At 34.6% G+C, this 25,521-nt stretch overlaps 1 protein-coding gene and 2 pseudogenes across 1 annotated transcript; 2 read left to right on the top strand and 1 right to left on the bottom strand.

The window, feature by feature from the left end:
- Window positions 1–4,064: 4,064 nt before the first annotated feature.
- LOC120214426 (transcription factor MYB62-like) lies at window positions 4,065–5,403 on the bottom strand. Its single transcript, XM_039212349.1, has 3 exons — window positions 5,124–5,403; window positions 4,847–4,976; window positions 4,065–4,752 (listed from the first exon to the last, which is right to left on the bottom strand). Exons 1-3 carry the CDS (start codon window positions 5,275–5,277, stop codon window positions 4,176–4,178), a joined length of 861 nt encoding a protein of 286 aa, XP_039068280.1. The 5' UTR covers window positions 5,278–5,403; the 3' UTR covers window positions 4,065–4,175.
- A 3,194-nt stretch (window positions 5,404–8,597) lies between these two features.
- Window positions 8,598–14,632, top strand: LOC120214231 (annotated as a pseudogene).
- Window positions 14,633–20,512: 5,880 nt separating this feature from the next.
- Window positions 20,513–25,305, top strand: LOC120214330 (annotated as a pseudogene).
- The last annotated feature ends 216 nt before the right edge of the window (window positions 25,306–25,521 follow it).

Here is a 25,521-nt window from a genome sequence, read left to right as displayed (position 1 = left end):
AAGGATAATGAATTGACTTGTTGACATGTATCAGTTTGGGAGTTGTGTAACTCGAATTGTTTGGTAATACGATGGATAGTCATAGATTGTAAATGACTTGAATCTTCGATTTTATATTTTCATCTAAAATCACTTCGGTCATGTTTGAAAACGCAAGTAACGCAGAAGGAAAAGATTCTGAATACTTTATTTGGTTCAATTGGGCTGAAATCCTATGAATTCAAAGTATATTCCTGAGTACCCCTGATTGTTTGGGTAATGGAATCACTCGCAGTAAATCTAAATTTAGAAATTATGTATAAAGGTTCCTGAACGTTTTCCTAATGCACACGAAAATATAGTGGGATTCTAAAGTATCAACTTTAAATGTCTGGCTAGATCGGTTAGTAATCGATTCTCCTCAATAGGACCTTGTTCCTGAAATTCGATCAAATTTCATAAGTTTCATGTTATCCATAATGATAACTACAATGGCCTCTGAAAATACTTGGATTCTCTAGTGTGTTCCCTATTTATTACTGAACTGTTTTATTTGTTTTAAAATGTGGTACACTGAATTCTATGGCTCCTGTTTTATTGATGCACCAATTTATTGTGATGTTTTATGGATTAAGACGACTATCTGTTTTTTGGTTTGAACTGGTATTTGATTACCATGTATATGGATTTATGGAATTTATGTCACTGTGCAATTGTATTTTTTATACGGATTTATAAAGTACAGCTCTGATCAAGCTGGAAAACTTTGACGGACCTAATGTGACTCTTGGGTAGGCTCACGGGCCCTAAGATGTTCCATTAGGTTGGCTCCCTTTTGCTGTGTGCTTAGGGTAAGCCCTATGGACTTACAGACTTAAGGATACAGGCCCCAAAGCCTATCCTTAGGTTGGCTTCCTTTTCGCTGTGTGCTTAAGGTAAGCCCTATGGACGCAGTTCTAGAAACTGCGGATGGTGTACAAGAGAATGGTTTAAACTACAAGTTTCAAAAGTTAAATTTCATTATGATTTTATGAGATTTACTGAACTATCATTTGATAAGTGTACCTATTATGATTTTATTATACTGTTGGAACACTAGACATCCTATTCGATCTCCTGAAAATGTCATACTTTGAAAGGTTTCTTATGAACTAAGATTTATGGCTTCTACTCGATGAACTTCTAAGGGAACCCCAGATTATTCTGTCCACTGGTATACGTATGATTCAATAAGGAAATTATGGCTTCCCATTTATCTGCATGTCATATAGCATCATCTGGTAATTCTGTATTACTGAGCTTTCCGAAGCTCACTCTATTACTCAACATTGCAGGTTAAAAGAGTTGTACCAGTGCAGTTATCGACAACAGTAAAGGAGTTCTTCCGGCGTTGTTTTCAGAGTATGATATATGTGATTAAGGGGCATGTAATTGTATTTTGATTTATATACGAGTATGGAAATCTTTTTTATTTCTTCATATTGATAAATCATTTTATAAGTTATATATTTTAATAAAAGTTTTAAATTTTGCGCCATTTTTACAGTGGGTCGCTCCGGTGGCCCTAATGTGACACCCTGGATCGGATCGGGCTATCTGCATCGGTCCGAAGGGGTTACATAAATTTTATTAATAAAATAATAGAATGAATTAGAATTACAACGCATTAAACTATCAAAGTATATAAAGAAAAATAGAGACAATAGTTAAAAAAAACTCATGTCACTTAATTATCTAAATCAATTATAACTACAATAATGACCATTTAACTATAAATTATTTTTAATTTGATCAATAATCTATTAATTATATTAATCATGCCAAAGAGCCAGTTTCCATTGTTGTTTCAAGCGAGACCGTGGGATGATCAAAACACTCGAACCCGACGAGTCCCGACCCGATTTTATAGGGGTGAGATTTTTCTTTTTAAAATTTTAGAGAACTAGACAAGGTAGGTTATATAGAATATAACTTTAGGACATGATGAGACTAGATTTAAGGTAAAAAAACCGACTTGACCTGACTCTGTAATGTATCCTTGTATATATATATATATATTAAGAGTTTTATTTTATATTATTAAACTATATTCTTTAATTATTAAAAGTATAAAAAATATAATAAAATATATTAGTTTAACCATTTAAAATATAATAAATAGGTATAAATATATTGTTATAAAATATATTATTTTAATTATTTTAAAATATAAATATATTCGAATCGGGTCAGTTTTAGGATTTTAACCTATAAATCAGACAGGATCGGGGCGAGAGAAAAATTAAAATTCATCGAGGCGAGACGGGTAGGGTATAAGGTATATATTTTCGAATCGGAGTTGGGACGACAAAAAAAAAAAAAGGGACCTGGCTCGACCTGTTCCCGTCCCTAGCGAGGCCTCCAATCGAGACAAGAGGAGTGCAACAGACTGCTCCGTCCGTTTCGAGGATAATCCAACGCGGAGCAGCAGCCTTCTATACATTTAACAAAGAAAATATCACAAAAATAAAAAATTAATAGAATTATACATTTAATCCGTTATTCTTCATTTTAATTTAATTTAATAAATTTAATGACAAGCAATGCCAAAAATAATATTAAGCCCGATGATGATCTTCAAAGTGAATACGGGACGCCAATAGAGCATAGAGCAGGACCTGGGTTAGGTGCCGGACAACGGAACAAGTTACCTAATGTTAGTGAAGTTGGCCATGGGAGCAATAGGGAATCAGAGTCCTTCCCCTGAGTGCTCGATTCATATTGCATAGAAGTTGCTCACCTGTGAAAGGGTACTAAAAGCCATTTGGTTTCATTTTTAAGGATCAAACATTGAGAACCCATGAAACTCATAAAATCTCAAATTTTATATTCAAAATCATAGTTACACTGCCACGACAATGTTAAGCGATTAGGTACCAATTTTTTGACATTGTGGTGGTGATATTTATTATTCATGCGTAATCGATTCTCGAACTCTTTAAATCAATTTTTTGGTAAACGTAGACTGATTTATGACAACTCCAAAATCAATTTAAGCAAATTAATCGAATTAGTTTAAAGTAAATATTTTCAAAGAAATATGTCGTAATTGAGTTTTTGTTTTAAAACGTAAAAACGCTTTTAAATTAAAAATGGACGTTACGACATAACCCTTTGGTTAAATAAAAAACGTGTATTTTTTAGTTTTTCCCCTAAATCAATTATTTAATTTAAGCCCTTTTAAATTTGAAATTTTAACTTTGGCCCCATGTAAAATTTTACAATCTTATCCTAACCCTCCTACCTAAAGTCCTGGGTTTCGTACGTTTGTGTATAAACATGTAGCATAATTAAGAAAAGTGTTTTACATTTCACCCATTGCTTGATATAATTTAGAAATATTAAAAATAAGAAATATATGATTTTATCCTTATACTTTCACAAACATAAAAAAAAATGATAAAATGACTCATTATGTTTTTTTCATTTATTTTTTCAGTTTGGAGTAATTTATTTTTCTTACAAAAATATGAAAAATAATATTTTTATTATTATTTTGCAGAAACACGCTTTAAACTCAAGTTTGCTTGTTATATAAAAATACTGATATTTGTCAACATTAGTTAACCGACTAAATTCAAGGTTGATTGTGAAAGAATTGGAGCTTTTATGATGACAAACAAGACAGCCATGTTTCTTCTTAAATTGGAATTATTCCACTTTGTCTGAATATGGCAGTGGAGTAAGAATCATTTAATTCTACTAAAGAATAGATTGATGACAAAAAGTATACAATTTCCCCTTTCATTAGACACAGAGAATTGGTGAATCATATTCAAATTTTCAAACATTGGACACAGAGAATTGGTGAATCATATTAAATTGGAATTATCCTCAGTTGGAGATTGATGACAAAAAGTATATAATTTAGGGATGTAGTGTCTAAAAATCGAACCTTATACAAATTTATATAACCAAATAAACTCCAAAAATTAACCTATGAGAACTGTTCGAATGAAATGATTAAACAAAAATTTTGGGCTCTAAATCATATTTCAATTTTGGATTTACTCTTTATATCATAATCTGTCATTACTTAAAAGTAAAAGATTGAGTTATGTCAAATTAGAGTATAGTGATTAAATACCAAATCTGAACATAATAGAGAGACCAAAACTGTCATTTAAACATAAGAAGGAAAATGGCAAGGTTTCCCCTCAATGGAAGTTCCTGAGTTCCCATAGTCCCCCCATGCTCCATAGGCCATGATCTGCAAAACCATCGTTAACCCAATCGTTATCCGCCAAGTGACACCCGCCAACCGGGTCGGGAAATCCCTCTTCTAGTGCTGACGTGGCTGCCAGGTTGATGGTTTCCATGTCATAGAAACTAGTATTATCACTACTATGGCAATCCTTTGATGCCAGCGTGTTGCATTCATTGTTACCATAGACGCTAATAGGAGTTGTTTGGTACTCTGAAAATCCAGATACATTCGAGATGTCATCCATTGATTCTGACAAAGAAACACATGAAATTCCGCACCGATTCCGACCTGAATCCGAAATCTGCTCAGGCCTCATCGACACTTGACGCTGAGAGGTTTCGGTTTTTGCTTGAACATCCATCGTTTGAAGCAAACTCGGCATCCAATAGCATCGGATGACATTCCGGAACGTGGCGCTGTTCGCATCGATCTTGAGATGCCGAGCATGTTTCTGCACGCGGGTTCTCCAGTAATTCTTGATCTCATTGTCCGTTCTCCCTGGTAGATGTTGAGCAATCTTCGACCACCTAGAAATCACAACATATACACGTTTATGTCTTGTCCCCGATCAAATGGTAACTTCTGTCTGAATATAAAACTATAGGAAAATTATAAATATACCTGTTGCCCCATTTAGAATGGAGTTCAAAGATCAGAAACTGTTCTTGGGGTGTAAGGTTTCCACGCTTAACATCCGGTTTCAGATAATTTAGCCATCTCAGCCTGCAACTCTTGCCGGTTCTCCTTAAGCCTAACCAACAAAACGGTAAAAAAAAAAAGAATGAAGAGAGCTCTTACAGTCCAACCGGGTCGGATCCTGTTTTTTCTATTTATAAAGCTCAAACTCTAAACCTTACTTAAGAAACATCAAATAGACTAATGAAACTGATTCAGTTACCTGCATGTTTTGCCAGCAAGTTCCACCGGCCTTCGCCGTGGCGAGCAACGTACTGAATGAGAAGCGAATCCTCCTCTAGAGTCCAAGGTCCTCTCCTGAGCTGCTCAGCTTCATCTTCACTGGAACTTGTACTTTTTTTTCTAAGAGGTGACATATTCCTCTATCTTAAGTAATAGCCAAGGCCAATGCTTTGTATATATACACACACACTAACTAACTAACAAATTTCTAAGCTTCACCTAATTTACTGTACTTAATCAACAACTTAATTATACACACACAGTTAACAAATCGCTGCAAATGACCTATTTTCTAGTTGAAAATGAAAATGTGATGCTGTTAGGTGGAATGAGGTTATATTTTATTTTATAATTTATATCACTGGATGCTTCAAATATGCTGAGCATGAAACGTGCTTGACTGAACAAAGTATTGGATGCGACTGGTGTAGAGAGAAAACGTGGATAAATTGCTGTTGGCCATAAGAGCCGGCATTTTTATTTTTTAAGCCTGTAACCAACAAAGGCAAAGGAAAGGTTAGATTTTCCCTCTTTTTCTTGTCTGCCAAACACAAATCAAGATAAAATTAGGATGAGCACGAAATTAGATTAATTAGGGTATAGTAGAATATTGTAGTAACTATTTGGATTGAATCGATTCATAGACCTTTTATTTTAACTCTAACTCTATCTTAATTTTAACTATCTTCTTTATAAAACTCGTTTTAATTCGTCTTGAATCCAAATATTATATTATACCTTCGTACTTTGAATTCAAATAATTCAAATTATAGTTCCTATGTGATTCTCTCTACTTTAAACAGAGATCAATGATGTTATTTTTAATAACCTACCTCGGAACTAAAACAATTATGGTATGATTAATTAGGAATTTCTAATTTACGTGCGAAAATTGAATTCGTCTTGTTTATGTACAGTTGTGGTTTATTATATATCCATAAGAGTGGAATTCATGGTATGTAAAGCAAGTCCTTCATTATCATTGTGACGAAGACATATGGATATGGACATGAATCAAGGGTGACTAAATTGAGTATAATGTAAGGCACCACTCATGATAATTAAAGCTAAGAAATTCACTTGAAAACGGCAAGTTGATGCAGTGTCAAATTCATAACCAAAGTTTATAAATCATATCATGCACATAACTCAACAAAACTCGGATCAGTTTTATCTGATAAGTTACTGTAAATATTCATATTTTATACAATTTTTAGATGGTGTTTTATTCTTTAAAATACTTTTCGAAATTCGTTATATGATAAATAAGAATACAAATTAATAAATATTCAACAGCACTATCATTTTGAAAATACAATACATAATTGTTGAGAATTTTGATTCACTATATAGTTAGAAGATCCTCGATAAATTAAAATTTAATTAAATTTCTAACACATAATACGAATAGTAGAACAGGAGTGGGAAGTGAATGGCGATAATTAGGATGATGAATATAGTTTAAGAGCAATGGGAATCTATCGAGGATTAACGACCAAAGACTATCTATGAATGTGCTACGACAGCGAAGGAGATCGATCACGCGTGATTAACGCCAGTGCCTATGATTGGATCATTAACGTCAAATTGTCTTAGTTTTCCTTTGAAACTGTTATTAGTCTTTGTATTTGTGGTTTAAAAAAATTATTTATTTATTACCCAAATTATCTTGAAGAATTTTCTAAGTCTATTTTTTTTCTTTCAAGCTTTCGAATATCTATTCCGTTTTGTGTTGAATTTCATATTTTATTACGATAACTCATTATTAACAACAATGAAATTAAAATTTAAAAAACCATATTCAAATTCCCTTAGAAAGGAGAAGCCTATTCAAATCTACAACGAATAATAATTTTCATATTCAAAATTAATATTACACGAATTCAAAAAAAAATCAGATCGAATAACTATTAATATTCAAATTTCCATATATACTCATCTCTGCCGGCCATCTGAGTTAATCCCAAATACACAGCAACCGAGGTCCCATCCAAAGCACATGGGTCAGTAGATGCCCCATCTGACCCATTTCCTTTATAGCCTCTCGTTCCTTACGAAGCCCACAAACTACCCCACCCCCTATTACAACATCTATCGTTTTGTTGTCTGCAAATCAACTATTTTTTTTATTAAGTATTTATTTTAGAGATTATCAACTATTTAACAGTAAACGCTCAAATACACTAACAGTTTTTTGCTGGTGTTCGACCACGAAACTTCTAGAAATAGCAACTATTTCTTTATCCACCGAAGTTGCTTAGTTTGTGCTACAAATAAACTAGTAGTTGGTTGAATCAAACATAAATTTGAACCAAACTAATTTAATAGTAGACATTGCTGCTGCTGTGATGCTAAATCTATGAACCAGGCAAGCAAGAGTTCTGGCCATGGTTGTCACTGTGTTCACGTGGAGACGTTTACAAGGTTGTGGTCCTTGCTGGCTGTCCTTAAGTTTTTCTTCTTTTAATGTGCATAATTATTTGTGTATATAAAAGTGGTGGGTTTGTGTCACATAACTCAATAAATGTAGATCTCAAAAAAATGAAAAATTTACACTCAACTATTCCGGATTTGTGTTTTTATTAAAATGAGGCAACTTCATCTCATTATGTATAAAATAAACAAGGGTAGAGTACACAATGGTCACTAATCTATATTGAAGTATTTTTTTGTCATTAAACTTTTTAAAATTATAAAATAATCTTTAAATTTATCAAACTATTACAAAAGGATCATTACATGTTATAAAATAGCGATAAATTTTGATAAATTTAAGGATTATTTTATGACAATTTGATAAATTTAATGACCATTTTCTTACTACTTTGTTAAAATTTAATGATCATTTCATAATGGTTCAATAAATTTAATGATCATTTTGTACTAATTTAATAAAATTTAATAATTATTTAATAAATCGATAAAAGAATTTAAAATAATAATTCAATAAGTTTTATAATCATTTTATACTAAATTGATAAAGTATAATGATTATTCTATAATAATTTAATAAATTTAATAACTATTTTATAACATCCAAAAATTCAATAGTACAAAAAATCGTTTTAACATAGACATCCATTATGTGATCTCATTTTCTAACATCAAAACAAACAAAAATGGCCAAGGCTTATTAGGCAACCAATATATGCTCATTGGTGTCTTGATTCCCACCTTTTATTATTCCCTTTGATGTCATTGACCTTTGCTCAATTTGATACGATTATTAGTTATGTATGTTTGATAATTAATACTTTGATTTAAAATATTAACGTTCTTGTTGGTTAAATTTCAAATTTTGGTTTTGAATGATAATTATTAAACTTATTATTAGTAGTATCAAAGAAGATAATCTAATCCGCCTTCTTATTATTAGTAGTATCAAAGAAGATAGTTATTGTCCTTTTGGCTCCTTTTCTATGGTGGGGAGATGTTGAAAAAGTATGGATTTTGTGAGTTTGGGCTAAGACTTTTGAGGTAAATGTTTTTTTTTTGTTTTCTTTGGAGGAGGAAGACTTGAAGATTATTATTCTGGTTGGTGTTAGCTGAAATGGTAGAAGAAGAAAAAAAAAGCTTGGTGAATGTTGATGGAGTTGTGGACTTTTTCAACAATGTCATGGTGGAGAAGAAGCCTTATCTTCCTTTTCTGATCCCTTTGATTTTGATCTTCTGGGCTTTGGAGAAATGGTTTTTCTCCTTGTCCAATTAGGTTCCTCTTGTTCTTGCCGTTTGGGTTTCTATCCAGGTAAGCTCCTTCCTTTTCGATGTGTTTTATGCTTACGGAATATGAACAGTTTTAATGTACACATAGGGAATTGTTTAGGGAACGATTCTGTACTTGTCTTTTCATTACAAGCTCGTTATGTCACTGATTTGAATCTCTGTTACTTGTTCCCATTTTATATTTTCTATATGCTATTAAATGCAGTGAGGAGAGAGCTTATATGTTATTAGAAATATTTTAATACTCCTTAGTCATACTGTTACTCCATTTTAGGTCCAAAACATGTACATATTCTGTTGATTAGGTGATACTATTGGATTTTAAGTTCCCCCTGTGACCTGCTGGCTTTTTTGTTTTCAGTGTTCAGATAATTACTTTCTATTTGGCTCAATTTTGCAACTTGATTTTGATTTGTTCTCAAATAGCCAGCCAATGTTCTTAGTGGAAGTAACATAGTCACACATGATTCTGGTACTTGATACTCCACGATTACTATTGCTCCTTTTACCATGTTAAATATCATTGTTACTTCAAGACAAGAGTACAGATGAAGTTCATTTTTGAAAGGGAAACTCGCTGTATTGAATTAAATCGTATGCATATCCGTTTTTTAGTTGGATTTGGAGCTAGCTAGGTATAGCCCTTGTAGCTAATAGGTGCTTTGAGATTCAGCTAGCTATGAGGGTTGAATTAAAAGATTTAGAATGACTATGTAGGTTCAATTGCTGTTTTCCCTCATCATCAGGATGGTTTCTCAACCATTCTCTTTTCCTTGCTATTTTTGTTCTCTTCCAAGGTGTAGATTTCTTGTGTCAAAAATTGGATTCCTAGGTAATGTTGTAAGCAGTCTATGCTTCTGTTACCAGTTACTCGAATGTCGAAACCTAATCACTTTAATCGGTCTTGAGTTTCATCCTTGTCATTTTTTTTCGGCCTCACTTTAGACTTAACTTGCTAACAATAGCAGCTAGGTTTTCGATCACAAAACTCTTTTGTGATATCTAAATGTTTTGAAAGAAAATAATTGTACCCTCCGCCCTTTGACTGAGGGTGTTATGGCAATTAATTTTAAAGTTTTATTATGATGACATTAAGGTATTTCTCCTCCATTGCAGTATGGTAATTATCAACATCGAATAGCTGTTGAAGACTTGAATAAGAAGTGGAAGCGAGTTACACTAAGTACTTCGGTCCTACACTTTCTTTGACTTTTTACTTCGAAGATATGCGAGTTTTATCATTATCAAGCATTTGGCACTTTTAAACAGCCATTGACACCATTGGAGCACTGTGAGTGGCTAAACAAGCTTTTAATGGAGATTTGGTCCAACTACATGAATCCAAAGCTTTCATTAAGGTTCCAATCTATTGTTGAGGTAAGGACTGTGGGATCTTAGAGAGAATTTCATGAATTTAGTCTTATTACTAGCTCCGGTTTTAAGCATTTTATCTAGTTGAAAACTTGTGGGATCTTTGAATGACAATTTCTTCTAGATTATCATACCGGGCATTGTCTGGTCCAATGACACAAATATATGTTTGTTTATATGAACTTTGAAAAATGCTTAAGTTTGCATCCAAATATCTATATTGATAAACGAGTTTAGTGCTTGTTTATTGTTCTTTCTACCCTCTATTCTCCACTTGGAAGGGGAGCCCAATGATGAGCAAAATAAGATTTCCATCCCATCTCAGTTTGCTGGAGCCAGCATCATAGTAGCCTGTTTTCCTATCTTATTGCAATATTTGGTGGTTCTTTGGCTTTTAATGAAATATTAACCTCTTGCGGGACAATGATGAATACGTTGTAATAGATACTATATTTGAAGAAATATTCAGTTGTGGTGCTTTGAGATTATATGGGTTTTAATTATTTCTTCTTAAAAAGAGAAATATACAAAAAAAATTAACTTATTTTTTATTTCAATCAAATGACTAAGTGAATCTTCTTGCATGCAGAAACGCTTGAAACACGACAAATCAAGACTTATTGTAAGTGATATAATTTGCATTTGGTTTTCAAGAAAAAGTTCAAATTAACAGTTTGATCCTTTTGATTGATGGTAATCTTTCGATACATACATGTTCACCAATGAAACTATTATTCATGTAGGAAAGAGTAGAGTTGCTGGAGTTTTCACTTGGTTCATCTCCACCTTGGTTGGGTCTTCATGGGACTTGCTGGTCAACTTATGGTGATCAGGTTTGGATTCTGGTTTTCTTTTCAATACAACTTATTATTCAAGGTCATCTTCCTTTCCTTTTCACTTCTACTGGTTTATTTTCTGTTGTCCAATCAATGAAATATATTTGAGATCATCACAAAGCATCTACTCATTTTGTCAGCGAGTTATGCGCTTATGTTTTGATTGGGACACAACTGACCTCAGTATTATGTTGCTTGCCAAAGTGGCCAAGCCATTCTTCGGAACTGCTAAGATTGTTATCAATAGCCTTCACATCAAGGGTGATGTATGTTGAAAAGCTTCTTCCATGTATCCATTCTTTCCTTTCTTTATATCAGACAACGAAGTTCTATCTAGAAACTTGATCTATATGATAGATTGGTTTGCAAATCTACTTTTTGAAGCCTTTGAATGTGGAGAATTGACAAGTTCTTTTACAAATCTTTTTGCTTTATTAATTATGATATATTGATATTTACCTTACTTACATACTGCAGCTTCTCTTGATGCCAATTCTGGATGGGAAAGCGATTTTGTACTCGTTTATATCCACTCCTGAAGTTAGGATAACAGTTGCCTTCGGCAGTGGAGGAAGCCAATCACTACCTGCAACAGAGCTGCCTGGTGTTTCTTCTTGGTTGGTATGTTTCTTTCATACTTTTCTCTTTGTTTTCGTTTTTTTTTTTCCAACTAGCGAGGACTAACTTAGAAATCCAACAGGTCATCTCAAGAATTTTAACTCTTACTTTCCAGTGTTGGGCTAATCTTTTTTTTTTTTTTTCATTTTTCTCGTAATGCAGGTTAAACTTTTGACTGATACCTTAGCTAAGACAATGGTCGAACCTCGCCGTCAATGTTTCTCTTTACCGGCTGTAGATTTAAGGAAGAAGGCTGTTGGCGGTATTGTTTACGTGGCAATCCTTTCCGCAACTAAACTTTCTAGGAGTAGCTTGAGAGGAACCCCCATGAGAAAGCAACCAAGTTCCGGTGTAGATGGTTTCCAAGAGCACATTGACGATAAAGTTATGCAGACATTTGTCGAAGTTGAGTTAGGAGAGTTAACCAGAAGAACGAGTGTAAGGTCAGGCTCCTGTCCTCAATGGGATTCAACGTTTAACATGGTTTTACATGATAATACTGGAACTGTTCGATTCCATCTATACGAGCATACTCCAGGCGGTGTGACGTGCGACTATCTTGCAAGTTGTGAGATTAAGGTACTGTAAAGTTGATGCTTATTTTATCAAAAATTTAAAAGCCAAAGATTGATATATGACTTTAAGTGGTTTCTATACGGTGTAAAAGAAATGCATGCAATATATTCTGACCCTCGGGACAGCTCTGGGAAATAAAACTACTTACCATTAAAGATGTTAGGTGCTTGTTTTGCTTTGATATGTTATCTTTTACATACGTAGCTTAGTCGCATAATTCCATGTTAATAAAAGGTTTATATAAAGAGTAACACGCTATTGATTATTGACCATAATATATATTCATCGGACAACCTTCTCTTTTTCAAAATATTCTTTATTATCATTATCTTTAATGGCTCCGGTAGTTGATTTCCCATTTTTGTGTCCATTGAGCAGATGAAATACATTACAGATGATTCCACAATGTTTTGGGCAATAGGGCCAGGCTCGGGTGTAATAGCTAAACATTCTGAATTTTGCGGCAAAGACGTTGAAATGGTTCTTCCATTTGAAGGGGTCAATGCAGGGGAGGTGTGACATAATGTGCCTTTAGTAGAGAATTCAAATATTGAATTTTATGCTAACGGACTAAAATTGTTATCTTATCTATATAATTTAACAGTTGGCAGTGAAGCTTGTGGTAAAAGAATGGCAATTTTCTGATGGTTCTCTTAGCTTCAACAACTTACGTGTTAGCTCACAACCATCGCTGAGCGGGTCATCGAATTTCCTTTCAAGAACTGGAAGGAGAATTAGTGTAACTGTCGTGGAAGGGAAGGATCTTATGACAAAAGACAAGAGCGGAAAGTGTAACCCGTATGTTAAATTGAAATACGGAAAGGTATGATGAAGTCGAGGTTGCAAGTCTGATATTACACATTGTTGCCCTAGAATTCATTATGCTAACCATCTTTTTTTGCTATGATTTCTTTTTCAGGTTCTTCAGAAAACAAAGACAGCATATTCTTTAATCCGAACTGGAACCAGAAGTTTGAGTTCGAAGAAATCGGAGATGGTGAATATCTGAAGAATAAAATGCTACACCGAAGAGGTCTTTGGAGATGACAGCATTGGCAGCGCTCGTATAAGTCTTGAGGGACTGGTAGAAGGGTCACCAAGGATGTTTGGATACCTCTTGAAAAAGTGAATTCCGGAGAACTAAGGATCCAGATAGAAGCAGTTCGGATTGACGATTATGAAGGATCGAGGGTAATTTTTTATGCAAACTGGTTGATGATCTTGTATCTCAAGTTCATCTATGCTGATACATGTTTCGTATTTCCACAAGGGTTCTGCATATCATGGCAATGGTTGGGTTGAACTTGTGCTTATCGAAGCAAGAGACCTAGTAGCTGCCGATCTAAGAGGGACAAATGATCCGTACGCGAGGGTGCAATATGGAAACTTGAAGAGACGAACAAAGGTATTGAGACTTGAATGAATGATGCATGTTTATTCTATATTCTATGCTTCAATAGTTTATAACGGTTCCATGGATTGGGGCCCTTCAGGTTATGTACAAAACGTTGAACCCTAAGTGGCATCAAACGTTGGAATTCCCAGATGATGGCAGTCCTTTATTGTTGCACGTCAAAGATCACAATGCCTTGCTACCAACATCGAGCATTGGTGATTATGTTGTAGAATATCAGAGATTGCCCCGAACGAGATGGCCGATAAGTGGATACCGCTTCAAGGGTCAAAAGGGGAGAGATTCACGTTCAGGTTATGAGAAAAGTTCCAGAACTAGAGAAAAGACCAAGTGTAGACCCTGAATCATCCTTAACGAAAGCTCATCAAATGTCAAGCCAGGTGAAAATTTGTTTATGTCGATTTCCATGGCCCTACACAATCGTACAATGTCGAACTCTGACATATCTTATTTGATGTGGGTTTGTACAGATGAAACAAATGATGATCAAGCTTCAATCTTTAGTAGAGGATAGCAACCTTGAAGGGATTTCGGCTCTATTGAGCGAACTTGAATCTCTTCAAGACATGCAAGAAGAATACATGGTACAGCTCGAAACCGAGCAGATGCTTCTACTGAACAAGGTCAAAGAGCTTGGTCGGGAGTTTTTGAACTCATCGCCTTCCTAAGTAGGAGATCTTCTCGAAGTTGAAGCAATTTACCTTCCAAGCACGTTAATATTACCGTTCTACCGATCTAGTTCCGCTTACCAGAAATGCTTACGGACAAAAGATCATGTACATCATACGCGGCATAATAATCCTCATAGATTAGGCATCACTGCTTCATAGATTTGGCTGTTTGGTAGTACTTGTATTGCTTTTAGGATTGCATAATTCAAACACAAATGGTAGCTAAGGTCATGTATGATAAGTTGTATCTCTTAAATTCAGAAGCAATGAATATAATATTCAAAATTAAAGTATTGTGAACGCGATTACATTATTTGATAAGAATAAATGTTGAAATGTGAAATTTTTAATGACTATTTTGTAATTTTAAAAAATTAATAATTCAAATCGATCATTTTAGTGTAGTTTAACTATCTCTGGTATTGCAAGCTTATCCAAATAACTATTTTCAGGCAAAATACAAGCTTATGGCTGAGGAGCTAAAGGTATTTTCTTTTACTACTTAAAGGCTTTAGATATCTCGTATTTAGCATGTTCTTATACCAAGAACCCCTAGTAGGATGCAAAGCTGAACCTTTTACTCTTTAAATCATTTTCAGCAAGATTCCATTTTTTATATCAGAGTTGAAGTATCTGCTTCTTTGCCAATTTAAGGACAAAGCTAGTCAATCCCCATATTAAAAGTAAATTATTAGCTGTTTCATTTTTTTACCAATTGTTGGCTATCTTTAGGCTACTAAACAGCTCTACCTGATTTGTGCTGAGGTGAACACTTTTGACTGGTCCCTTTCATACCCTGCCCGGTTCAATTAAGATCAAATCCCAAACTTAAATTAATTTGTGAACATGCGTGCAGGGTGGCACAGTGGCAATTATTATTTAGTTCGATGAAATAACATAGAAGTGTAATGATCTCATTCCGGTAGAAAAAGATCCTAGTGGATATAAAGTGAGACTTGAACATGGAAGACGTGCTGCTTAAAGGAGCATTGTAACTTTTATCCAAGAAATAATCATCCGTTTGCCCCCCTGTATGACATTTTCCATGTGTTTATTTGGATTCTTCATCATTTAAGATGTACACTGCACTTCCGAAAGAGATTGGAATATACTGCTCATCCATACTGACAATTTTGCAGAACCTAACTGGAGGTGTGTTGCTGCTTAGAAACAAGTATTTTATTGTCATATACCGTGGAAAAGCTTTCCTTCCACCAAGTGTTGCTGCTGCTCTGGCAGAAAGACAAGATTTGACAAAACAGATTCAAGATGCTGATGAGAAACTGCGGGTCAGGGCAGTTGAGCCAGCTCAATCAGGTGAAGATAAAGTACAGGCACCGGCAGGTACTTTGTCTGGATTTTATGAAGCTCAAGCTCGCTGGGGAAGAGATATATCTGCTGAAGAACGTGAAAAGATGATTGAAGAAGCTTAACTTTCTAAGCATGCTAGACATGTGAAACGCGTTGAACATAAATTGGCTGTTGTAAGTATAAATCTATGCCGAAAAGAATGTTTAATTTTGACTATTCACTAGTTTTGTTGTCATTTTAAACCACTGGAAAAAATAACCATAGAAGCTCTTTTGCTGTATAAGCGTGGCTACCTTCTTGGGAAGGCTATTGCTGTTCTCTATCTTGCATGTCAAATAAGTTCTCTTCTTTTTAAAAGATCTAAATCGGGCTGCTATTTTTGGTCCTCAAATTGCTATTTATCTTTGAAAGTAATTAGTTTCTTGTTTAGTGCTTCTAGGTAATTGCTGTATGGTATGAACTTTTCCATGTTTATATCTGCTCCGGGGAAACAATTTGTTTAGGTTATTGAAAATATGCATCTGCATTGGAAGCATGGAGAACTTGTGAAGCTAATACCCAAACAAAAGACCCTTGCATTTGTCGAAGATAGAGCAAGATTATTGGAGTACGAAAGTGGTGGGATACTGGTGGCAATAGAACGAGTCCCCAAAGGATATGCTCTCGTTTACTATCGTGGAAAAAATTACCGCAGACCCATTAGCATAAGGAGAAAACCATAGAGCAAATGAAAAAGGAAATTGTAAGTGCTCTTTTTCCTACGTACAGTCAATTTTTGAACTCTTCCATTCTAGATACATCTATATGCTTAACACAATTAATCTTAGTAAGTGGCATGGACTTGAAACCGTTCTTGGATACAAAAAATCTATGTCTTGATATTAGATATCTTTTCATGCAGGACACATCTACATATATGAACTCTCCTGGTCCAAGTCATACCTGTAAAGTCATTCTTGTCCGTATTTTCTGTCACATATTGCTTAAACTGGAGAAATAATGCTGATTTTATAGGGTGCTTCTGAAGATGTTGATTGTTGAGGATGATAACAACAGGGGTCCAGGCGAGCACGGGCAGTTTGATCCTGTCTCGGAACTCTCCCAAGTGAGTTTACTATTCTTGAAATCATTTTCATACTGTTGGGGGACAATGTTTGTTTGTAAGGAATAATTTGTCAGAATACTTGTTTGCGGAATGGGGATGAAGCTTCATGTATAGCATCCGACAGTGATGACGGTTACAAAAATGAGTTTGATGACTATGAAGATGATAGTGAGTTTGTTGACGACGAAGATGAAGATGAGGCCGACCACGACTGGGAAGATAAAGATGAGGCCGTCAACGACTGGGAAGATGATGACTCCAAACTTTAAAAAATCTTGATCGGTTTGCTGAAAATTTTGAACTGAGTAGACAGTTTTTCTTCATGTTCACCATAATCCATAGAGGTAATCGATCCATTTTCCCGATACCGCCAGGCTGGAACAGGCATATCCATCCATGACTGATTTCTCTTCCCATTTTGCTTTGATTGTTATATGGGGCGTAAGGGCTTTCATGCATCAACTGGCCATGAACTGGCTTATACAATATCAATTTGTTCATTTTTAACACGTTAGACAATGTATTTCATTTCTCAATTAGGGTTGGGGCTATATATTGAAACTTGAGTTTCAAGAATAGTGCAAGTTATTCTTTGAGTGTTTTTACAAACAAGTGTTGGAATTTAATTTTATGAATACAATTACAATTATTACAATATTGTATAAATAAAACTATAATTATAATTTGTATATTAAATACTTATAAAGATGAAATAAGTGAACACCAATGCCTGCCTAATAGATCGAATAATGGATTGATTACTTGTAAAGAAATAAGTTGAAAACACCGAAAGAACTGAAACATGGAATCATGGTCTCCACTTTTCAAATCTTAAACACTACTGTTACAGTGTTCAAATGAAAAGATGGTTTCCAGAATATTGAACTCCTTACTACTTGATGTCTCGATCTAACAGACGTCTGCAGATGATCTTCGTTTTTATTGGATAAAACCTGAAGAAAAAAAGAGAGTTAAAACTCAGAAAATAAGCAACCATGAATCGAAAAATAAAGAAAGAGCAGATGATTTCGAGAGAAAAAAAAGATGGATAAACGAGATGTTATTGTGAAGTGATGAAAAGCAGGAGCTCCCTTCAGTCCAATAAGTGGGCAAAGATTGGGGATAGGGTTGCTCCCACGCCATGCATCGGGCTGAATTCAACATTTCCGCCATCAATGTTGTAAGCAACTGAACCTCAGAGCTTGATAAAAACGTTGAGCAGAACCGAATGCATGAGATGGCAGCTCTATCCACCTCTCTGCCCCCTGTATTGGACCGAAAGGAGCTCCTTCCCTCATTCAACTCTCATCGAACGAGGTAATGGCACGCTCCTTCCTTCTCTGGCTGTTTCCTTAAATACCCAGATAACAGCCCTACACAGTGGTACTAGTCGTTTGAGTAAGGGTTTAGGAACAAAATGAAGTTTATTTCAGGGTTTCCGACCTCTTATCGCAAGTGACTTTTAAATTTTATTTATAAGAAATCTTATGCTTTTTCATTACACAGTTATTCAGATATCTATTTGAATAACCACACGTCTTAACCAATATTCAACCCTTCTTTTTCTTTCCTGCTAATCTTTATATGTTTGAATACCTTTTATCCTCATTCAACCTTTTTCCTGCTAATTGGACAGTGAATCAGATTACTCGAATATATATATATATATAAGCCAAATATATTGTCGATTTATTTATTAATATTTTGTTCCATTTCTATTGGATTTTTCTCCTTTCCCTCTAATTAAATATGAAATGGATGAAGACATCCATGCATGGCAATGACTCTTTCTTAAAATTAAGAATAATGTTAAGAAGAAGAATACTTTTATATGATATTTGTAATCCTAAGTTTATTTAAGTGGTCAAGAGTCAATTCATCATCACAATACTAAAGTAGGTGTTTACGTACGCATGGCAATGTAGCTTCTGTCGTCGTTTTGAGATTTGGTGAAATCTTCCAAGAGATTCAGCCGTACCCTATTATTCTCATTCGACACACTGCGAAACAAAAGATTTTGATTGCCTTTTGTTTTCATGCAACAAGACAAGCAAGAACCATAGTATTATTTATATAAAAGGAGTCTCCTAAAGCAGCTTTCGCGTATGCACCACCACACCGAGCTAGCTTCACCCCCCTTGTTAAACCCCAACCGTTTGATTGTTTCTCCCTTCCTCAACATGGATTAAAGGGACGGCTTGATCTTGTGATGTAACCTTTGCCCTTGTTCGAGGAAATGGAAAGGTTCAGCCGGGTGGATGTGGTTTGCTTTTAGAGACATTGCTTTTGTTAGAGTTCCGAGGAGCCTTGGCCTTGGGCGAAGGATAGTACGGTTGGTAGGGGATTTTTGTATTTGTCTTGTCTCCAAGCTGCCGGCGATTCGATTCCTTCTTCACATGCATGATTCAACTGTCTTTTCAACAACAGTTGATATTCAGGATAAGTTGTCATTTTCTCAAGATTCAATTTTATTCTTTAAGACTGTAATGTTTGTATATTGTAATGTTTGAATACTAATTGTTGATATGAATAAAAAGTCGCAAATGATAATAACGTAAGAGCTACTACAAAAAATATAATAATACTTTAATCAAGCGTAAATAATATTGAAAAATAAAAGTCGTCTGCAAGATACGGTTCTAGAGGACTGAAAGTTCACTCGAGCGAAATGATAGATTAAAATCTATAATTGTAGACATATATGTATATTTTATAATGTTATTATAAAATATAATATAAAATTAAGTGATTAGTTATGTTATTTGTGTTATATGTATTAAAGTGTCATGAAATTAAAGTGTAGATATCATAAGTTGTATTTATAATTTAATGACTGTCTCTTTTTTCCCATATGTATGGGGTAAAAAGAAGGTAAAATAGTAGGCTACCCCCAACACCAGGTTGAGAGCAGCTTCCGTAAGAGACCTCCGAATTATGAAATGCCCTCCGTGGGACTCGATCCCACGACCTCAAGGTTAAGAACCTTGTGCTCTACCAACTGAGCTGGATGGCCATTTCTAAGTTGTATTTATAATTTAATGAGAGATAAAATTATAAATACTTAATAGATATACCTAATATTATTTTTATATAAAGAGATAGTGGTCCCTAAGAAATAGCTTTTATGGCAAGAGAAAACTTGTTTTCTTGGAAGATCACAACTAAAGAAAGTTTCAAAGATTTTGATTGATCAATTAATTCGAGTACCACATTAATATTTTATTCTTGATGATTTAGCATGATTAGATCCTAATTAGTTTTAATGTTTATTATGATTTGGTTCTGATACGAAATGCTTCACTAATTTTCAAATGCTCGTAGGATTTTTTGAGTAGTCTTTGTGATTATGAAGTATACGTTCATAATCTTTTTTTAGACATTAACAATGTATAAATATCTTTACATACGTAGCTGCTTAAATCTTGAATGTTAACAAAAAAAAATAATATTTTCTTTAATCATTAAATTATTTTAATAAGTTATAAATTTAAAATATATATATATATATATATATCTTATTTAAATCTAATCTGAATCGATCATTGAATTTAAACGGAACCTATGCTATTGCCGAATATAGTCAGACCCAAATATAATGTATATGTGGTCTTAGGTCAGATAGTTAAGGCTTTCAGCCCATCCCATTTGGTCTAGTCTAATATCATTATCTTGTTTCATAATTAAAAGCCCAGCCTACTTGGTTCACTGTAACAAAACACTAGTCGGTTAATGCTTCGGCTCATCCAAAGAAAAAAAGAAAAAAAAAAGATGAGCAAAGACGAGTCCCGGCTGATACCGGTGGAGACGTCAAGCGCCACCGTTAAGCGGAAGCATATTTACTTTGAAGAATTTGACCATAACAGACAAACCAAGAGGCCGAAAAGGGTTTTCTCTGAAACTGAACTAAAACCAAAACCCTAGCTTTACAAGCCGAACCGATACGGAACCCGCCGGATTTGAACCGTTTCCAAGCCCTCCGTCCATTCTCGTCTTCATCTTCATCGTCTAGGGTGCATAGAAAGAGGAAGAAGAGAAGCAGTTTAAGCAGCTCAGGAGCTTCTCGCCAATGGGTTTCTCATTAGCCAAAAATTTTTTTTCTCTTGGTGTTAATATCTGTTAAAATTTATGCTGAATCTCTTGATTGAGAAATTTATACATTGGTTTTGATTTATATTTAAGCACTTTTATTTGTTGCTTTTGCTAATTAATTGGCATGTTGTAGCTATGCGTGTTATTTGAGCTGGCTAACTCCATAGTAAACCTATGGAAGGAAAGATAGAAGCGAAATACAAATTGATCAAAACATATCAAATGACTAATTTGTAATGGCATTTCTAACATGATTACTATATGTGAAAGTAAAATCATATGTTTTCTCTTTGCGTTCAAACGTGTTTTCCTTTATCTTCTGCAAGCAGTCAAATCCACAGTTCAATGGTTATCTTCTGGTTGAACTTTGAAAGCTGAAGAACATAGTCATTGATTACTACTACTCCATGTTTTTTTGAGTATCAAATATTTGAATGAGAGTAATTTTGGGCACGAAGGGAGGATGGATTTCCATATATTTTTAAAGTTGTCTTATCTCTGCATAAATCTTTTAACTTTTGTTCTGCAGATATAGTTGTCATTGTTTCATATAATATACTTGGTGTGGAAAATGTGACAAAGCATCCTGACTTGTATTTAAATGTACCACAAAAGTTCTTGGAGTGGGATAGGCGTAAAGAGCTAATATGTAAGGAGGTCAATCATTACAATGCGGGCATCCTGTGTTTTCAGGTGTGTTTAAGAGTCTTTTAATATGAATGAAAAAAAATATTATACATTAGCTCGATGAACTGGATTATAATGCAAGACAACCCTCCCTTTGTCTTATAGGATTGTAATCATATAATTCACCAATTCGATGAACTGGATTATAATGCAAGACAACCCTCGCTTCAGTGTTGAAAAAGCCCCGTTCAGTGAGCCTCTGCGCTTTTGCGCCTGAGGCGCGCTTTTTACAACTATGAGTCCACTGTTACTGCCATAGGAGGTTGACAGCTTTAAGGATTTGGACAATCTGCTACGTAAAGATGGCTTTAAAGGTGTTTGCAAGGTATAATAAATTTTTCCCTGTGCTTTCCCCAAGTCTAGATGCTCTGCTTTCAAATTATTTTATTAACACAGAATTGTAATTACAAAGGACTCCAGGGACGCACAGGTGATGCATGTGATGGTTGTGCACTATTCTGGAACAACAAAAAGTAATCTTATCAAGCTCCCTTGATGATTTTTGAAGTCTTTTATACTGGTATAAGTTTGATTGGGTAGAATTGTTGTTTTTTTCATATGCAGCATTTATTTCCTGTGTTAGTGAAATCACGCCTAGATGCTTATTCTCATACACATTGAAGATAAACTCAGACTACTATTATTGCTATTATTTTATTTTATACGACAGACTGCTTTCAACTCATTTGCCTATTACAAATGGGAGACATGTAGCAAGCAGTTAATAATGATTGTAATTTTCTTTTTACATGGAGTTGGCCCTTCCAAAATTTGATTCAATGCTTGTGAGCTCGTCTTTTATTAGAATTGTTCCATTTTTCTAGTTGTCATTTTTCATCTTTGCTATATCCAACTTTTAAAATGTTAATTCCGAATGCAAATTTACCTTTTTGCATGAAGAAAATATAGAGTTCCAGGATTTTGACCTCCGCGACAATGTTGCACAATTTTTGTTTTGAAGGTATTTTGAGGATGATTTATTGTTGTATGGCTTATCTCACCCTCTTGTTATGGGATTTAGTATGGTGCTGTTTATCCAATTACTTAAACCTTACTTGTTTTATTCCTATTTTTAAAGTGGTTGATTTCTTGAGCTTTTGTTAAATTATGTGATTTTCTATTTGCTTCGAGGCATTTCCTCATTTTGGTGATTCCCAAAGGATGCTTGGAAATTTATCAGTTGCAGTTAATCGGTTTCCTGATTCTATGATCCATAACATCTTATTGCTTTATTATTTTCTAGCGAAAGATATTAGGTCTTCGATCTTGTACATTTATCATGTCTTTATTTGTACCAATTGAACTCTCAACATAATGTGCTATTGCTCCCCCCCCCCAATTATTACTTGTCCATTACTATTGTTTGTACTTATTTTAGTAGTAAATTTATATGGTTCCTTGCCTTTATGTTTAATAATTTTCACTATACAGACAAAACGACATCAACCAAGTCTAATTTGCATGCAAATCCGTCAAAGTGAGTTTAAACTTTTTGCGACATCCCACTTTGTATAGATTTCAGTAGGAATCGCTTTGTGTTTAGTAACATTAGGTCTCAGATTTTTTATTGATATACCTGTAATTTTTTAAATAAACAAGTTTACCTTCTTATGTTGGTTCAAAAAAAATCTCAAATAAGGAAAGTTGTTATCACTTAAATGTATTGGTTTAAATAAAATGCAAATGTATCAAGTGGAAGCCTTTTTGTTCAAGGACTGTACCCTAGAACCTTTTGTATGAAGCCTAGGAGCATTTACATGAAAAATTTTGTGTATGGTTTGTGACTGAAAGGAAAATTTTCATCGATAATTAGTTGGATGAATTTGTTTCGTTTTTTAAAACTTCTTCTACAAAACTGAATATACAGGATAAGAAAAAGGCGAAGCCGGAGATTATTGGTCGAAAATATACATGTGTTGTTCAACATAAACCGTGGAGACATAAAGCTGGGTCAGGTACCGAGTGCTCAATGATGTTTTATATTTTTTACCCCACAGGATTAATTCCAAATCCTCCTAAGTTAAAATTTTTCTCGCCGGTTTTTTATTCCTTACAAAATATGGAGGGTGGTGGATCCTTCTAGTTTAGAATTCCGTTGTCTTCAATTTATTGAATCCATTGATGCTTGGAAACATAACATGCTATGATATAGGTCCGGCTGTTTCTTGAGAAGACTCACAAGCTATCACAGGAATGGGGCAACATCCCTGTTATACTTGTAGGAGATTTTAACAGCATTCCTCAGGTGGGATCATGCAACCTAACTACTACATGAATACGTACAGATTCAGTATGCAGTTTGTTATCTTCTTTCTGCTGCCCCATTTTTATCTTGAATTTGTTTCCATCTTGTCTCCAGATTGCTATGTATCAGTTTCGGCCATCATCAGAGGTGAGTTTTGGTTTTTTGGGTGTTTCAAGTACTTGTCCTTGAAGTATTCTTGATTTTTTTCACTCAGTGACATTTATTTTGTTGTCTGGCTATATGCATCGTTAATTGTTATTTGATTTTCATTTTGCAGCTCAATACCCAACTCCATGATCGCCAATGGATTTCTGGACAGCTTGAATATCCATCACGGAGAAGAGAAATTAGAGCTCAAAACAAGGATATATACAGGTTTTTCTTTTATTATGATTTTTATATCCATTGGATATATCTTGTATCCATTGAGGTTAAATTAGAATTTCTATCTTAAACAAAATTCGTGGCCGTGAGTAGTCCTGATTTTTCTCCCTTTTCCTGCTTTGAACTACCTTCTTTATAAGTACTGGTTATTATACACCAAGTTTATAGAGGTATACTTTTATTTGCTTTAACCGGATTTCGTACATCAGGCACCGTGTTTGGATGCCTGACTCCAGGCAGTTAATGTCATCATGGAGTGATGAAGAATTAGAGCTCGCAACCGGCAATAAATGAGTCACTCATCTGAAACACAAATTGAACCTTTGCGGTGCATATCTCGGGTCTCCTGTAAGTTTTCTTTGATCTTATTTTCTCTCTGGTATAGTTTTGGGCATTGGAAGTAAATGGCTGGTCTTTACGTTAGTGTATCCGAACTTTCTTTTTGGTTATACATTTTTCTAATGGAGCCGTTGAACAAGAGATAGTCGTGGAGAGCCCTTGGCAACATCGTACCACTCCAAGTTTATGGGAACTGTAGATTATATATGGTAGAATTGTTGTATTGTAAAATAGTGTATATATATTTTTAAACTTCTAGTTACTGACTTAAAAGCGATTCGTTCAGGCATACGGGGGAACTTGTTCCTGTGAGAGTTCTCGACACATTACCCGTTGATGTATTGAGAAGAAATACAAGTCTTCCTAGTGAGGTAACCCTGTTTTGGGAAGTAATAAATTGATTAACGAAGCATATTATGAAGCTCTTTTCTCTATCTTACCGCGATTCACGGTATATTTAATCGATAATTTACAACTTTGCAGAGGTGGGGTTGGGGTAGCGACCATCTTGCTCTTGTATGTGGATTGCCCTTTGCTGATGGTTTGAAGGGACCTTAAATTGTTATGTTTGTATGGAGTTAAACACTACAGTGTCTTTAGGGATCTGAAAATTATGTAGCAATATCCTCTTCCTCATGCACAGTGTGAAGGCACGAGATCGTCCGGGGATGCTAACTTTTCTCCCGGCAGAAGACTACCAATGAAGTAATGGAGGGGAGCATGGAATTTCTTATAACTTTGACACATTAGTTGTTTATGTTTTCTTGTACTTGAAAGAATTATAATTCAAATATTGTTGACCTATGCATATGCCTCCATCAATCTCTTTCAATTTCAGTATGTGGCATTACTATTCAATTTCCATGAGCTTACGCTACATTACACTACACCTTATACTCTCCAAATTTTCATAACCCAAAAACATTGACCTTGTCGTATGAATGGTTTCACGACTCATCGTGCAAACTGCTCTTTCCTTTGCAGTCCCGCGTGTTTACCATCCCCTTAC

The sequence above is a fragment of the Hibiscus syriacus genome, unplaced genomic scaffold, assembly GCF_006381635.1.
Source record: "Hibiscus syriacus cultivar Baekdansim isolate YM2019G1 unplaced genomic scaffold, ASM638163v2 tig00000002_pilon, whole genome shotgun sequence".
Taxonomy (NCBI): Eukaryota; Viridiplantae; Streptophyta; class Magnoliopsida; order Malvales; family Malvaceae; genus Hibiscus; species Hibiscus syriacus.
Note: the sequence above shows the minus strand (reverse complement) of the source record. Positions and strands in the feature narration are given on the sequence as shown.